Source organism: Falco biarmicus, chromosome 4 (genome assembly GCF_023638135.1).
Source record: "Falco biarmicus isolate bFalBia1 chromosome 4, bFalBia1.pri, whole genome shotgun sequence".
NCBI classification, from domain to species: domain Eukaryota; kingdom Metazoa; phylum Chordata; class Aves; order Falconiformes; family Falconidae; genus Falco; species Falco biarmicus.
The window spans coordinates 93,030,950-93,046,981 of record NC_079291.1 but is presented as its reverse complement, the minus strand read 5'-3'; the positions used below and the strand labels follow the sequence as shown (position 1 = coordinate 93,046,981).

The window sequence follows — 16,032 nt, the reverse complement described above, 5'->3', positions numbered from 1 at the left end:
TATGGATCTGACTTAAATCCTTGCTCAGCCAAATTTTGTCCTGGGGTGTCTGGGCTGTGTGTTGTTGAGCAAAGCAAGTTCCACTGTATCAGGGCTTTGGAGTACGTGTGCGTATGAAACTAACTGTTCCTAGATCGCCCTAAAGTCTGCAGCCACTCTTTGAGGCAGGAAGGATGTTCTGCTTGTGGCCACTCCTCTGCATGTGCACAGATGTGCACGCTTCCATTCAGGTACCCTTCCCAGCTTCAGTGGCACTGGCTGAGTTTGTCTTCTATCCCTTTTCTTAACCTCAGCCCATTTTTTCATCCCATTAAGATGGGAGCTTAACACTGAGCAAGACCAGAGCTGTAACTGGACTCACCTGTTCTGAAGGGTCCTCAGGATGGTGGTGATGGCTGGAGTGAGGCTCTTCCTGCAGCTGCACATGGGTGTCCAGCTCTTTTTCCCTGTTCTCACTAATGGTGTTGCTACTAAATTTGTATTTCAGTACCACATGGAGGACATTTACTTTGAAAAAGGCTGGAAACATTTTGGAGGAGAGATGAAACACCTCACTGTGTGTCCTGGCATGTGTGGTGATAAGTGGGGGGGTCTGATGTGTCAGCAGTTCTCTTCTTGTTCCCCTCAATTCCTAAGAAGTCAATGAAAGGGTGGAACCTGTTGTGGCCTTGTGAGCAGCGTGCTGTACTGTTGCCATTTGCGTGGTGGTTGTTATGAGTAAGGGCCTTTGTGTCAATGTTTAGACAAGTATACTTTTGTGGCTGTGTGTGAAGGAGAAGTTTGGTTGTTCAGGGAGGAGCAAACAGACAGCAACAAGAGCACTGTGATCGTTGGGAAGACTACAGATGCTTTACTCAGTGCCAGTGTTTTTTTTTAGCTGATAGTCTCCTGTGCTAGCTGAATTCCTCTTGATATTTGACCACTAGCTAATAGTTCTGAAGATTTGCCCTTCTGCAGTGAGACCTCCCGCAAGACTGATGCTCCTGAGAGAGGACAAACTTCAGATTCACCCAAAAAATGGAAGATTCACAAGCTAAAGCATAAAGCCTGTGAAAGGCTTGCAGTTGCTGCCTCTTGTGATGTGGGTGCTCATTTCTAATCCCTTTTAGCCCTACTGTGAGGTGTAGCATCATGGGGCATAAATTGCTTTCAAGCAGTTCTTCTGCCTTTGCAAAGGAGAAGCACAGGGTACCTCTGCCTGGGAACAGATCATTTATGTATCTGAGGACCACAAGCACAAGGTCTACCTGATGTATCAATCTTCAAAGAGTATTGACTTACCTTACATATGAAAGTGCTGGTTGCATTTGTGAGCATTGTTGAAGACACTTAATTTGGTCCAAATGGAATTAAAAAAAGAAATTTTTAGTACTTTTTCAGATGAATGATACACTTGGTCACTGACCTTGTAAATGTAAGCTGTCTTCCTGTTTGTTTTTAACAAAAGATTGTTGTTACCTGCACTGATCAACCAGGAAAGCAAGAGAGGGATGAGAGACGTTGATAGGTTGCTGGCATAGTTAAAGTAAAAAGGGGAGTATTATCAGGTACTTTGCTGGGATCCTTTGCAACTGTTTGTGGGTTGGCACATGGGTAACCTGAGTCGGAAGCGGGTCCTTTCCTCCTGCAGCGAGGAGTACAAAAATCTGAACTGCATTTTTAAGGCAACCTTATTGCCTCAGATGTTGGTGATGACTTGAGGTTTAAAGCTGCGCTGGGAATCTACAAGCCCTTTGGCAGGCACTTGTTATTTAGCAGAATTACTGCATTTTGGGCTCATGTGCCCCTGCTGACAGCACTAATCTCCATGTTAGGAGTCAAAGTACCAGCTGTGCCTGGTCCTATTTGTACTACTTTAGCCACATGGATGTTCATCCATTTAATTTGGAAATATTTCTCTGCACTCATCAGCAGCCACATGCAGGCAACTGAAATTGCCATATTTATTCTGAGTTAGTTTTGAAAGCGACAGATGCTACATTACTGTAAAACATGGTGAAAGGGTTTTCTAGCTTTGGTTTTGTTTCTCATTTGTGCATGACTGTTTGATATATAGGCTATTAATGCTGATGAGTGAAGCTACTTTTCTTCAGCAAGGTCTGCCCTTTCTCCCATATAGTCAAGTGAAGCTTCCGCAGTGGGACTGGTGCCATTTATTTTTAGGCAAAGGACTTAAAAACCATACAGAGACTCAGGAAGGAGAAGAGATGGTGCACGTGTGACACACAAATACACTCGGGTGTGTTATGCAGTGTTACTACTTTTTCTTAATAATGTGACACTTTCCCCAGCCTGAATAATTGAAAGGAATGATACTGTTGTGCGCACACTTGAAGGCATGTCTCCTCCTCTCTCATCTGGGCATGGTGTGTGTGCTGCTTCCAGTGCAGGTATTTTAAGGGGACAAATAAAAAACCTTCTGCCAAGCCTTGTGTCAAGTGCAAGCCTTGCACAACTGCTTCTCTTCTCATTCTTGACTGCATTTAGGGCTGTACAAAAGTTTGACAGTGTGATGTTAGAGTCTTGTTACTACTCCTCGACTTCATGAACTAGCTGTGCTTGGGGTCACCGATGGGGACAGGGACTGTGCCATTGTGCTGCTTACCAGAGCCCTGGGACCCAAAGGACTCTGTTAACAGGCGCTGCCCTGTCCCGCACCCCAAGGGCTACTCACATCGCCTTTCTAAAAGTTAAGACCCTGTCATTGTTTGCGTTAGGAAAGCTGGTACTTAGGGTGCTTAATGAAAAGCTTTGCAATTCTGGGACATGAAGGGCATGCTGTAATGTCTGGCAGAAAAATACTTCTGGAGAAGAGAGGTAGAGCCTATGTTGAAACCATTAAACGCCACTGCCCCACCCCACCCCACCCCCCTTTAGTGTCTGTTTCATTGTACTTTTGGGCTTTGCCTTAAAGCTGCATTCTGTAGCACCTTGCTTGTTTGTTTATATTATGTTTAGCAATCCTTAATAATGTTGTATTTGAGCAGTGGATGGGGCTAGATGATCTCCAGAGGTCCCTTCCAGCCTCAATTATTCTGTAATAGAGATGCACAGAGAGATGCCTACAAAGACTGGAAAGAGTAAATGAAGCAAAAACTTTTAGCTTCATTGCAAAGCACTGCCACAGGAGAAAGCTGTGTGGTTGTGTATATAGAAAGAGTCAGTCTTTCTTTACTAGATAGTTTTTGATGACTTTGGAAGGGAAATACTGAAAAAGGCTCATCAGTTCGTTACCAAACAATCATGTAGTGTTTGCCTCTGCCTCGAGTTCAATTTGTGAAGAGAAGTCTGTGGAGTTTCTTTGAACAAGAATTCAAAAGCAGTAGAGCAGAGAAGCGTTTTCTGGAACAGCTTTGTAAAATTGGCTTTGTTTTTTGTTACTCTTGGCGTCTGTGCTTTCTGGACTTCATGGCATAACTGAGTCGTGTTTCTTGTGGAAATTATTTAGATGTGACCTTAGTGCTTTTATTTTGGCTGCTACCTTGAGCCCCAAGGATTAGTAAATATTGGATGCTTGCATTTAACTGGAGCTAAGCAGAAATTTGACAAACCTTGGGTGCCTTCAATTTGCAGCCTTTTGATTTACTTTTATTTAACAATTATAGCTGGATTTGCCTTTTGGGGAGCCTTTGTTCATGGCATTCTAAGCTAACAAAGCCCAGCTCAGCTGAAGGATGGATTATCGAAAATCAAAGCTAGCTCTCCTAATAGGGACAATGGAATCTCACCCGGTCCGAGCCTCGCCATGGCACCTGGGAGGCCTGCACTCCAGTATGATAAAGCATTTTCTTTGAGAGAGGGTCAGCAGAAGTTCACTTTTAAAGAGGAGTTCTTATTCTCTGTTAATGGGGCTCCCTGTTGCATGGTCCTGTAGTTGCTTAACATAAAAAGAGTAGATTGTCAAAGAAATTACCTTTAAAGTTCCTCCCTGGCAAACTTATCTGAAAGGACAGACCAAGTGCTCTCTCCTGGCCAGACTGAGCAGTCCATGACCCAGCCACCTAAGCTGCAGTGCCCGTTTGCAGTTTAGAATTTGTCAGCATTCTGATTTCAACCCATTGTTTCTTGGCAAGTGCTATGCTTTAGGGTTGTATTTTATAATAGAATCCCTTACCTGGGTTTCAGAGCAAGCCATTTAATCCCTTTATACTCTGGAAATGAAGATACTTGCATTCCTTTAGGGATTTTTCTAGCCTAACACAGCAGATATATAATTCAACATGCAATGGTATTTATTTATCATATGTGAGATGGACTAGGTCCTTTTTTGGACCTTAGGAACTAAACACAAAATCAAAACATATAAGCAGAGCCAGACTTGGCTTTGTTTTGTGCACATGTAATTTCCTGCTTATGTAATTGATCTCTAGTCATAGCTGGGCTGAGACCCAACAGAAAAACCATGGGGATTATTCTTTCTGGTCCCTTTCTGACTTAGCTGACTCATTTTTCCCAGAAAGGGAAGAGATGAGAGTAACTGCGAGAAGCGCATGACCCAAGGCCAAGATCATCTGCTGGGAGAAATAGGTATGGGCTGTTTGGGCTTGCTTTAACTTGATTTTTCATAGAGGTGTTTGAAGAACATTTTGGAGAAATTTATTTTTAAAAAACTATTTTGATTTGGCATAGAAGGAAAAGGTAAGAATATCAGTCCAGATTTTTATCTGGGCTTTGGCTCCAGTGGAGCCACACTGAATTTTATAATGTTGGCATTATATTTTTGTAAATTAAAACACTAATTGGACCATTGTTATTTTCAGTGTTAATTGATTTGATTAAATCTCCCCTAAGAAACATTCTGTGTCTCAGAAGATGACACAGGTTTTCTGAAGAAACCGGTAGAACTTTGTTTCCATTTTGGACTTAACCAGTAAAGAAGCATTGCAATTATGCTTTTAGATTCCTGATGTTGATGTGCTGATTTAGGTAACGCAGAACTCAGATGAAACTTTAATTCCCAGTATTCAAAACTGGTAGATTGAATCCAGCAGAGTAGAAATGGAGTTTTTGAATTAATTTTGGTTTTAATTTTTACCTAGTTTTCAGAGTAGGCAACGGCATCTTTTTATGCTACAGAAATGATGATGTTTCTAGTGTTTTGGGCATTTTAGGATTCCAGCAAGAAGGTTTAGGACCCAACTGAGAGGAGGAGTTGACGTGAAAACACTTCTGAGCAGTGTGTGCTAACTTGTGAACCTAGTTTATGATCAGCCCTGCAACAGAAGTAGTTGCATAATTTATTTTGCAATATGAGCTCCAACACAGATCATCTGGAGGGGAGTGGTGGTGTCAGTATATTAGTAGGGCTGCAGGATGATTAATGTCAGGGTGGTGGTGGTTTTTTTTGTTTGGTTGATATTTTTTGAGCAGTGACCATTAGAAGGTATATGGGAGGTGTGGTTAGCAGCAGAAAATCAAGTTGTGCTCTGATACACAAAGCTGTGATGGCCCTTCTCTTCATATCCTTCACTAGCATTTAGGATAATTAATTATGTAAGTTAATAGTCTGTTTTCAAATTTTCTGAAAGTGCCTGGAGTCTTCCAGATCCATAAGTGTGCTTTGTGTCAGGCCTGTTTATTAAAGCTCTCATACTTAAGCGTGAAATCAGACCAGCTAAACTTTATTTGTGACCCCCTCATTTTTTTCTATGTATAATATACAACCCTGTCTTAACTACCATCAGTTTCTCCAGGGGTCAGTCTTGTGTATTAGATGACATGAACTGGGAGGAAGAAGGTTTCTCCACAGAAGTCCCTGAATCTAGTACTACTTTGTGTCATGACAGACACTAAGAAAAAAGGGACATTAATTCTGCATGTCTGCATTTGAACAGTGAACGCATCTTCATAAACCCTGTATAGCTGAGGAGCTGTACTCGTGCAAGAAAGCCATGACTCTTCCAAATTAACTCTGGCTGGAAGCTCACAGAAGCTGTTCTGATGGAGAAATGAAGCTGCTGGGATGAAACCCAAGCAGAATCTTTGCTATTTTGTCATATTTAATAAACCCAGGGGCCTTGGAATGGAGGTACAGCATCTGCTCTGACAGTTTCTGTCTTACTTTTGAGTTTTGTCTCTAATGAGTTTATGTCCCAATAACTCCTTAATACAACAACTCCTTTAAAAACAATTGAAAATAAAACAAAAAGAGGAGTTTAGATTGCTTATGGCTTGCTTTGTATGGCTTCCAGGCATTTGAGCAATTTTGCTAACAAGTATCCTGTAACCTATTTCCGAAGGCCACTAGCAGATAATTATATTTGGTTAATTTACATACTTTCAGTTTATAATCCTAATTAGTTCTCCAACCAGTAGTCCCTAGGCAATATGTAGTCTTACCTCATTTTATTTGCCATCCCTACTGTGCTAGTTCTTGTCTTTCAATTTACAAAAAAATGCTGTTAGGTTTGGTTCAGGGCTTTCCCATTTCAGTGCACATCTAAACTGGGTGATTCCATGCTGATTTAAACACTATTCACAAATAAGTATCTTACATTTTTATAGATCTTGCGTCTGGGAGACATTATGCAATTTAGGGAAAGTGACCCCAGTTTGACACAGAATGTATTTTCATTGCAAAGAATAAGGCCAAATTCTGCACCAGCCTGTATCCAGGGTGTCCCATTGACATCTCTGGTTTGCTGAAAGGGGGATGTGTTGGCAAAGGATGGGGACTGAGGTGTTGGTCTGTAACAGCATCGTACTGCTACCATGGCAAAAGTGGAGAATGGGGTGTGGGGCAGTAGGAATGAGTAATGGCTGTGTGAGACCCTCTGGGGAGCTGCGCACAAGGGCTCTGCAAGAGGCTCTGGTAAAACCTCTTGGGCTGCTTGAGACTCTCCCTGTGTATGTGCTATTCTGGGTTCAGGTGTCACCCAAGCCTGAGATTATGCTCTACAGTAAACACTTCAAGAAACACTTAGAAAGAGACTTCCCAATGGAAGGAGCGCATCTCCCAGTGTTGATCCCTGCAGGTGTTGAGTTGGGGTTGAATTTGAGTGTCCAGTGAGGGCCAACCCACCACACTGAGTCAGCATCTTGCTGTGGGATGGGACGCCATGCCAAGGCTGTGAGCATGGCTCTGTTGCTCTGCAGGTGTGTGCAGTGGCTGGTGGAGAGCACCGAGTTTCAGGTAAAGCCTGTAGTAAGACAGACGCAATTTCCACGGTTGCGTGGAGACTTCTTGCATGAGATGTCCTGTAGGCAACTAGAACAATTTCAGTTGTTATCTTCTAAGCACCGGCGTATATACTATAATGCAATTTTTAGAAAAGCTGTTGGATTAAATATTTCCTTAGGCATCAAAAGCTGCTTTCTAGTCTGATTCATTTCACTGGAATGATGTCAGGCTTGGACTAACATGATGGTAATTTCCAATATTTCCTTGCAAGCAATAAAAAGACCCCAAATCTCCCTATTCAACAGTACATTAAGTACTTTGATAAGGCAATGAGAAGGGGTGTGTGATAACTGAAAAAGGAAAACCTGCAGTTTGCAAAGCTTTTGCCTGGATTTCCAGGATAACTGATGGGTTCTGTGAACTGATGCTAGTTAATAAATCATAATATTAAAGGAGAGAGATGATTTTTAAGTGACCACAACAACAAATGTTTAGTGAGGAAAAACTCAAAGGTGTGAGAATAATTCTTGGCCAATAATTTTATTTCAACATCTTAAAGACTGTAAAATTTATACTGTTGATGCTTTGGTGTAATTTCTAAACATCACACTTAAATTCCCAAATGTTTCTGCTGTTACACACATGCATACAATGCTCAGCATTTATATAACTGATGCCTAAAGAAACCATTCATTACGTGTGAAGTTACTCCAAAGGAGCCTATTTTTGAGGAATGTCTTCATAATTCTGCCTCACTAGAGCATTTAAAATCTTACTCTAGTATCTCCAGGTAGACTAAAGATGACTTAGTTGTCTTCATGCCTGGTTTAAGGATTGTGATTTTGCACTGATCTTAGCTCTGCCTGTGCATCTGAATTTCTGGACTTCAGGAGAAGCCAGTATTTTGCTATGGCTCTCACAACTGCAATTGGGATGAACAGAACATGAACTCAGAGTAAAGCGGATTTGAGACAGAGATATCAAGTGTCTTATATTGAAGGCAGTGTGTTGGGAAAATCATGTCTTCCCTACTGTACTACTTGTGATGATAATGGCTGGTAATGCGTCAGGTGAAATCCTGGCTCTAAGAAAGTCAATCAAAATTTTTCCAGAGACCACATTAGTACTAGTGCTTTATCCAAGAGGAAAATGCTGTTTGAAGATAAATTTACAGAGGCTTATTGACATGAGTGCTAGATTTCAAGGGGCAGTGATGATTTACATGGGCTGAAGATGCATTTTTTTGGTATGTAAAAGAGTTACTGTGGAATATGGTAGATGTACATTCGATGCCAATTCAGTGCTAGTTCACAAAAGGGGTGGAAAAAACCCTGAACAAATCTCTTGTTTGCTTCTTGATAATAGACAGAATAGACACTGAGAAGCTGTTAATCCTTCTGCTTCATATTTATCACTTTTACCGTTAAGATTATAATTTTTGCTCTGTACAGTTATGACAAGAGATTCTAGAACGGAAACTTAGAAGGGTTTGGGGAGCAAGTTTTTTTGGGGTGTGGGGAGGGCGGCGCAGGCAGAAAGGGAGGGGATGTGGAGAATCTGGGGGCTATTCACAATGAGTCTAAATTATTTAATCAAGCAGAATATTCCAATTTATATCTGAATCCTTAATTAGAAGTGCAAAACTAGAAAAGAAGTGTGACACCTCTTTGACATTTAGCTTTTGTCTCTTTCGCCATCTCTTTTATTTACTTTCATTTATATATGCTTTAATTTATGTATTGTCTGTTTTTAGTGCAAACTCACACACAGAAGTTTGTAGGTGGGTTTTATGTACCACTAAGAAACCACAAAGCAAAGCGAAACAGCAGGGTAGAATCGTATTTCTTTTTCACTTACAGGTCACCTTAAATGCCTTGTGAGTTGAGGATATGTATTGCTTGATTCTGCTCTTGATTTTCCTTGTGCTTCTGTCTTGCCTCTTCCTTCTCTCCTTCCCTCAAGAAAACCTCAATCCGAATTCCCCCCAAAGTGAGGATGTGGATTATTCTGTTAGGTTTGACTCTGGTAGGCTCTCCAGGCATTTCTGCAGCACGCTACACTCGAGGAAAGAATACTCTACGTGGTGAAACCAGAAGGGAATCAAAAGAATTTTAAATAGTTTGAAATATAAAACAATAATTTATTTTACTTCATTTTACTTGTTAACGTTTGTAGCTAATGATGGTTTCATGGAACTGCTTTTATAATTCAATACATTCATATCTATAAAGCAAACAGTTACTACCATGGGTTTTTCAAATTCCACAAACTGTCTTATATAAACAACTCAGCTGTACATGCACCTTTTTCAATAGATTTCAACATTTGCAAACATGCTTTAAAATCCTTTAAAGCTGCAGTATAGTGTACTTTGCTTCAGGCTTTTCAGATGAACCCTATATACTTTCTTCAGACACCTTAAAAAGAAAAATGTTTATATGTTGAGCATAACTCTAAAAACTGCTGTTTGATAAATGTTAAATATTACAAGAGAATGTCTCTAAATCTGAGTTCAAACCTTGAGCTAAATATTGATAAACAGCACTCTGTGTAGAAGTGAACAACAGCAAAATAATATCACAAAATACGGTTTCACAAAAAATACCTATGTGCAGTTGCTCTTGTGGGTTTTTTGCAATTTTTTTAGGTAAAGAAAAGCATGGGTACCTTTTAATATGAATATAGTGTAAGCAAATTACCTGTGTAAGTATGGTTAATACAATTCTGATATTTAAACATTTCATGTAAAAGGTAAGAAGTAAAAAAGTACAATCAGTATTCCAAAAAGCACTGCTAATATTGCCTTTGAAGGAGATGGGCAAGCTTCCTCTCCGCTTCATAATGGAGATCCTGGCACCCACAGTTGTAGAGTTCAGTATTTGAACTATAAACTTGATGACTGTATCTTATATACAAAGATCTTGCCACATTGAACGAGGCATTGATTTCTACCCCAATGGTAGCGTTTTATGTACATAATTTTGCAGTGGTGATTATACAGTAGTCACTGACAGGAAGGAATTGTACACCCGTGTGCCATCTGGTGACTTTGTTCCATGGGTTAGCAGTTCTTGGATTGTCATCCAATTGTCAAATATTTTTTTATTTCTCTTCTTCATCATTTTTTTGTGACTCAGTTCAATGATATTCATCTCTTTCTTTTCTTCTGCACCTTGCTGTTCCTTTAAGCAATCTAACCTGCTCTGCATCATAAACTCACGCCGCCTCCTCTGCTCCTTTGCTTTCACTAAATGCTGCTTCCGCTCTTCCTTGCTCCAGTAACGGCCCATCTTCATTTCACTTATGGCATCATCATCGGTAGTCATACCACTGCGCTCCTCCTTAATCTTTATGGCACGTTCTCTCAGCAGCCTGTCCCTGACTGGCCTCTTTGTAATGTAGCGGGTCCCATCGCTTCTGACCTTGACTTTCCACTCCATCCTTGCTTCGCTCTGGCTTGAATTAAAGTCTTTGCACATACTCACCAGACTCATTTGGCTCTGTGCATACTCCACTGCTGATTTCTGTTGGATCAGCTGCATGTAGCTCTGATAGTGCTGTGCATGGGCAGGAATATGAGCATGCTTATATGGAGAGTGATGGTACGGGGAGACGTAGGAACCAGAAGGTTTTTGACCATGTGTAGGGCTTTTGCTTCCATCACTGGCTTTTCTCTCCTTGCTTTCCAGCTGCTTGCCAAGTTCGGGATCTTTAGCAGAGGCATGGCATTTACCAGTGCTGGATTCATGACTTTCTGAGCCAGCAAATAAATTCTTTTGGGAGACATTATATGCCACTGCCCCCTCATTACCTTGACAGTTAATGCCTTCTGCAGTTCTGCGCAGTGAATTGTCAGGGGAAATCTCCAACGTGAGTGGTGTGCTTCGGCAGCTTTCGCCTGTGTTATATGCGCTTGAGCTATCCTTGTCAGACTTCTCGGGGAGCTCTGTAATGTCTGAGAGCTCGTGCCTACGAACATCGATGCTTGTGTTATAGTTGCGGAACCCGCTGTTATGTAGCATCCAAGGCTCCCGGTACTGATCTTTCAGCTGCTGCATTTTGTGAGCTCTCACAATATTCAGGCACTCTAGCTCAATATTGCGCAGCTCCTCGTTCAGCATCTCCAGCTCTCTGTCAACACTTTCTTGATCACTTTTGCTCATATCCAGAGTGCTGTTATGATAATACAGACTGTAAGGGTTGGCAGACTTCACCTGGCACTTCAGTTCCAGCAGTTCCCGGAATCGTTCACATTCGTCTACGGGGATGCCAAGGAAGTCAACGTCTGTGCAGTCGGCTGAGATAAACGACTCATTGCTGAACTGCATATCGCCACTCCCTAGGGTGTCATGGCTGTACGTCAGCTTCTTCTGGCTCCCTAAAGTGTTGGAGGAGGTGGTGTGATCATCTGCGTTGTTCTCCTGCTCGGAGCTCTCATCGTTGCGAGTGCTGTCGTCTGTGCGCCCCACGCCACTGTCCTTCTCATGCTGGTTAGATAAAATAGTGGCTGTATCTGTGGTACCTCCATCCTCCTCATGCTTCTTCTAACAGCAAAAGAAAAAAAAAAGTCAGAAAGAGAAATTATTGCAAGGACATCAAATATTTCACGGTTTTTATTTCTTAATAGTTTTCTTAATCTGTCACTTTTTACGCTTTATAAATCTTTGTCTTTTACTTATATGGAAAGAATATTATTAAGAACTCAGAACTGGTGACCAAAACCACAGCCTGCTGTGGATGTCCTTTTCAGAAGAACCCGAGGTCTGCTTTTTGGTTGTAAAAGCAGCAGTGGTAGAAGTCACATTTTCAAAATGTTTCTTCTCTCACTTAGGTGCACAATAGTATCTATTTCTACTGTGGGGGCAAAGTGAGAATACGTTTCTTCAAAACATGTGGATGCTACAGAGAATGTAGAGTTTTAGAGAACTCTAGAAAAAACCTCTAGACAAAACCTGAAAAACTATTCATGAACTATATGATGTATTAATCATGGCAGAATAATGGGGAATACAGGCCCAAATCTGTGGTTTTGCATAAACTTTGCTACATAAAAACTTTTTTGCCTTTCTCCCCATATATAGACCTTATTTCAGTCATTTGCCCAAGTTCTATATCTGGATTTTAAGGTTTCGTGAGGCAGGCTGTTTTCAGTTTTTGTGTGTGTATATCAAACAGGAAATTGTATAAGTTAGCTCTCTGCCTGCTATATGTACTACCCACCTAGCTTGTACTTCTCAGTGACCACAGCCAGAATGGTGGATTTCTAAGAACTGTGATCATGTTGTTGTAAGTGGCAAAGTAAAAAAGGTAACATCTTAAAACATTTTGGTTCCTGAGATGAAGTTTGTGGATAGTCATGGAATATCTTGAATTTACTGAAAGTTTTTTGCCTTGATCGTCATTTGAGACAATAAGTGTATTCAGTCAAGCTCAATATTGGAATATCGAGCGCAATGTGAAGTTTTGACACGACTGTACAACAGAACAGCAGTACCTGCTGAAGCATGCTGGCAGTAAATTGCATTGCCTGGTGGTGCTGTTCCTCTAACATGTCCATGTGCAAGTCATCCAGAAAATCATTTCTGTCATCATCCATCCATCCTTCATCCAGCTATATGAAAAGGAAGGGAAAAAACAAACCAAATGTTGTCAAAAGTATGAAGACTGACATAAATTGTGTTCCTTCTTTGTGTAAACTGGGAAATCTTAGGAGATTCCTTCCTGTGACAGTGTTGCTGTGTCCTGTGAAGGAGCACACATCTCCTTGTTGCTAAGTGGGGGTATTGACTGTTCTACCTCCCCTCACAGCTGCCTCCATCTCCAGCAGTGTGGTTTTATCTTCATCAGTCCTTTATATATGAAATGAAACCAGCCTTTTCATCCATGGAAATACTTCTAAGAATTGGGGCTGCTTTGGTTTGTGCGTGACTTGATTAGGATGTTTAAAAATACGCCCAAAGCTTGAACATACCACTTGCAAGGCAGCATCAAGGCCCAGGAGGAAAAATGCTGGCTAGGGGTCTGTAAACCTGGGGGTTTTTTTTGTTTCTCCCGGCCTCAATTACCCGCAAGGGAAAGATCAGAAACATCTAGGCTAACAGGATAGTCATAAGCCTGACCCTATGTCTCCAGGTGCATTGGCAAGGGTTGCTTTCAAAGCACAAGGAGCAGAGACAGATCAAACAATAGTGCTCGTGGCTGTTTGTTCAATATCTTAGTTGTGCTAATCCTGCTCTACAAAGAGATCTGGTTCAACCATTTATTACAGCTGAGGATGCTTCTTGATGGTATTTAACTGCATTAAGAGATGGTGTATAAAGGGCTAAATAATAGGTGTTTTGATGAATGATTAATCAATAGCTATAGGAATTAGAGTTCAGTATGTTCTTCAAAGCTAGGGCTTGAAACCATCCATAATATCTCACACTGATGTTTGTAATAGCACTGCAGCATATATAAATCACTGAACATCTCATAAATTGAACTTTAATATAAAATATATATAAAGTACCATGACTGCTGAATTTCATTATTTTAGACCATATATATGTCCCTAGTCAAACTGTATAATATGGTTTTAGGTAGATTTAGGTAGGTTAAAATTCTTCAAAAGAACAGCTTTCTACAAAACAGCAATTCTTTTAAAAGACTTCAGAGGCTGCTTTTGTTGTTGCTACAGTACCTGAATTTCTGGTCTTGCAACAAGTAAGGAGATATTCTTGCTCTCTTCACTGGTGAGAAGTGCCACAGCTTCTTCTCGGTTCTGTACCTCTATGCCATTGATCTTTAAAGAAAAGAGCAACACAATCAGATCTTTTCATAGGGATACTTAAAAGCTGCTGTGATGAGCTCTTCGGAACTGCATAGCTGGATACATCACAGTGCAGCACAGGCCAGGCACAGTCCGTGTTCCTGTCTCCAGCCATGGTGTTCATGTAAGTGTTGGGCAAGTGTGTTGGTTTGGACACGTGAAGTTATTCCATACCTCTGCATGTGATGTGCACAGCCTTGTTATGAGGACAGAAACTGGAGAAGGAGAGCTAGGCAGGAGCAGAATCATAACATCAGGTCTGGTGGGTGGAAAGGAACAGGAACGTCCTTGTGTGGGACAGGTGAGGCTGAGGATGCTGCTCCCAGAGACTGAACAGGATGTGGACCTCTGCTCGTGTCAGTGTCTGCTCAGGCTTCTAACAAAGCCCTTATGGTGTAGGATTGTTGCACTTGGAAGACAGCTCATTCTGGCACACGGCACTGGGGTGTTCAGCCTGCTGCACAAGTACTAACGTCCCTGTGAATAAACAGGGCTGCCTGGAGAGATTTTGCAGAGAGGAGTAGTTACTTGGGCCAAAAAGGAGGCCTTGTGTGGTAGAAGGAAGGCTTAAAAGTGGAAGTGTATCACAATATATACTGGAAATGGATGATATCTGCTGACAAAACACTTATCCTGTAGAGTAGGGCCAATATAGGGCTTTATGCAGCCAGGAATATCAAAATCTGACTGAGATATGGTGGGTGAAAGGGAAATAGCCTCAGAAAGTTAAAAGGAAGCATATGTACACCAGTCTGAAGAGAATGATTTGTAAAAATTATAGCGAAATAAAGACTAAAGACATTGTAGCAGACTAAAGTCTGCTAACGCACTATAAACTGTTCACACACGTACCTGAATAATGCGGTCCCCTTCTCGGAGTCGACCGTCTTTTGCAGCAATACTGTTAGGATCAATCTAGAAAATAAGAGAACTGTGAGTGCTTTGGAGGTTTGAGAGCTCAGTATTTACTTCCCGTTGTAAAGCCAGTACTGGTAACGTGACTGATACTGTAAGCTGGTGTGTCTGCCATTGCTGCCAAATCTGTGGTTGGGTACATCTCACTCTGTGATTACAGGACTCCTCCTTGCTTATGTCACAGTGAAATACATATTAAAATCATCAAGTCAAAACCAAAACGTTTCTTCCTGAGATGTGTCTTCAGAGAAAGTAGGTTTATCACGTTTGCATGATACCAAGTTACCTCATAATTTAACATTTTGCTTTACAACACAGCGCTCTGATTAGAACCGGGTTTTGCATGCAGAACAGGAAGGATGCATTTTAATGGAAGAGTTTTAGATTTAGTTATGAGTTTCTTTTCCCCAAACTGCTGCTACTAATTTGAAATGGATCTGCATGACAAAAAGATTATGTATAAAATACTACTTATTTCATGAAAGGGGGCAAAGACAGACAAACAGGCCCCAAATCTTTGCAAATAAAAATGTGAACAAAAACTAAAGGAGGAACATATTAAAAATACTTTGAAAACATACACGAAATTGGATGCTAAGACTGTGTTGGGGGAAAATGAACACTGAATGATAATATACCAAAGCTTGGTTTCATTGGATGCAGGATTTCATTCAGTCTGGAGAAAAGGAAAAAGAATTGTATTGCTGCCAATTGCTGCATTCTGGCTGTTTTTCAAACACGGTACAAACAGAAGACAAATGTCTTAAATGCCCAACGCTGCAGTTCAAAAGACAAATTGTATCTTATGGAAATCAGCTCAATCTTACCTCACTCACGTAAATACCCATGTCATCTTCATCATCTGTTCTGTAACATACAGTAAGTCCAAGTTTGTCCTGGCTGTTCACTCTATGTAAATCTACTTCCTGAGGTTTAAAAAAATAAAAAGAAAAGACATTGTCAGTGAGACATGGGTGACTGATGGAAGCAATTTTTCAAATACAATGAAAATATTTTGCTTAAGTGATATAGTGGATCTCTTTTCATTTCACTTGTAGACGAGGTTAACTTACTGAGCAGAACGTGATTATATGCAGACAATCAATACCTGGGGCATTTTTGACCCTTCAATCAATATGAAGTCATTTTGAAAACAGACCTTTTATTGATCTTAAAGAAGAAAAAT

General features: G+C 40.9%; 1 protein-coding gene across 2 annotated transcripts in view; it reads right to left on the bottom strand.

The window, feature by feature from the left end:
- Window positions 1-9,239: 9,239 nt before the first annotated feature.
- The window catches only part of PDZRN3 (PDZ domain containing ring finger 3), a 147,610-nt gene continuing 140,817 nt past the window's right edge, over window positions 9,240-16,032 (bottom strand). For both annotated transcript variants that reach the window (XM_056336894.1, XM_056336895.1), the window contains 5 exons: window positions 15,674-15,772; window positions 14,784-14,846; window positions 13,803-13,904; window positions 12,615-12,731; window positions 9,240-11,664 (listed from right to left, as the gene is read on the bottom strand). In XM_056336894.1, coding sequence (XP_056192869.1) covers window positions 10,114-11,664; window positions 12,615-12,731; window positions 13,803-13,904; window positions 14,784-14,846; window positions 15,674-15,772 — 1,932 coding nt within the window. In that variant the 3' untranslated portion in view covers window positions 9,240-10,113. The remainder of the gene's footprint in view (window positions 11,665-12,614; window positions 12,732-13,802; window positions 13,905-14,783; window positions 14,847-15,673; window positions 15,773-16,032) is intronic.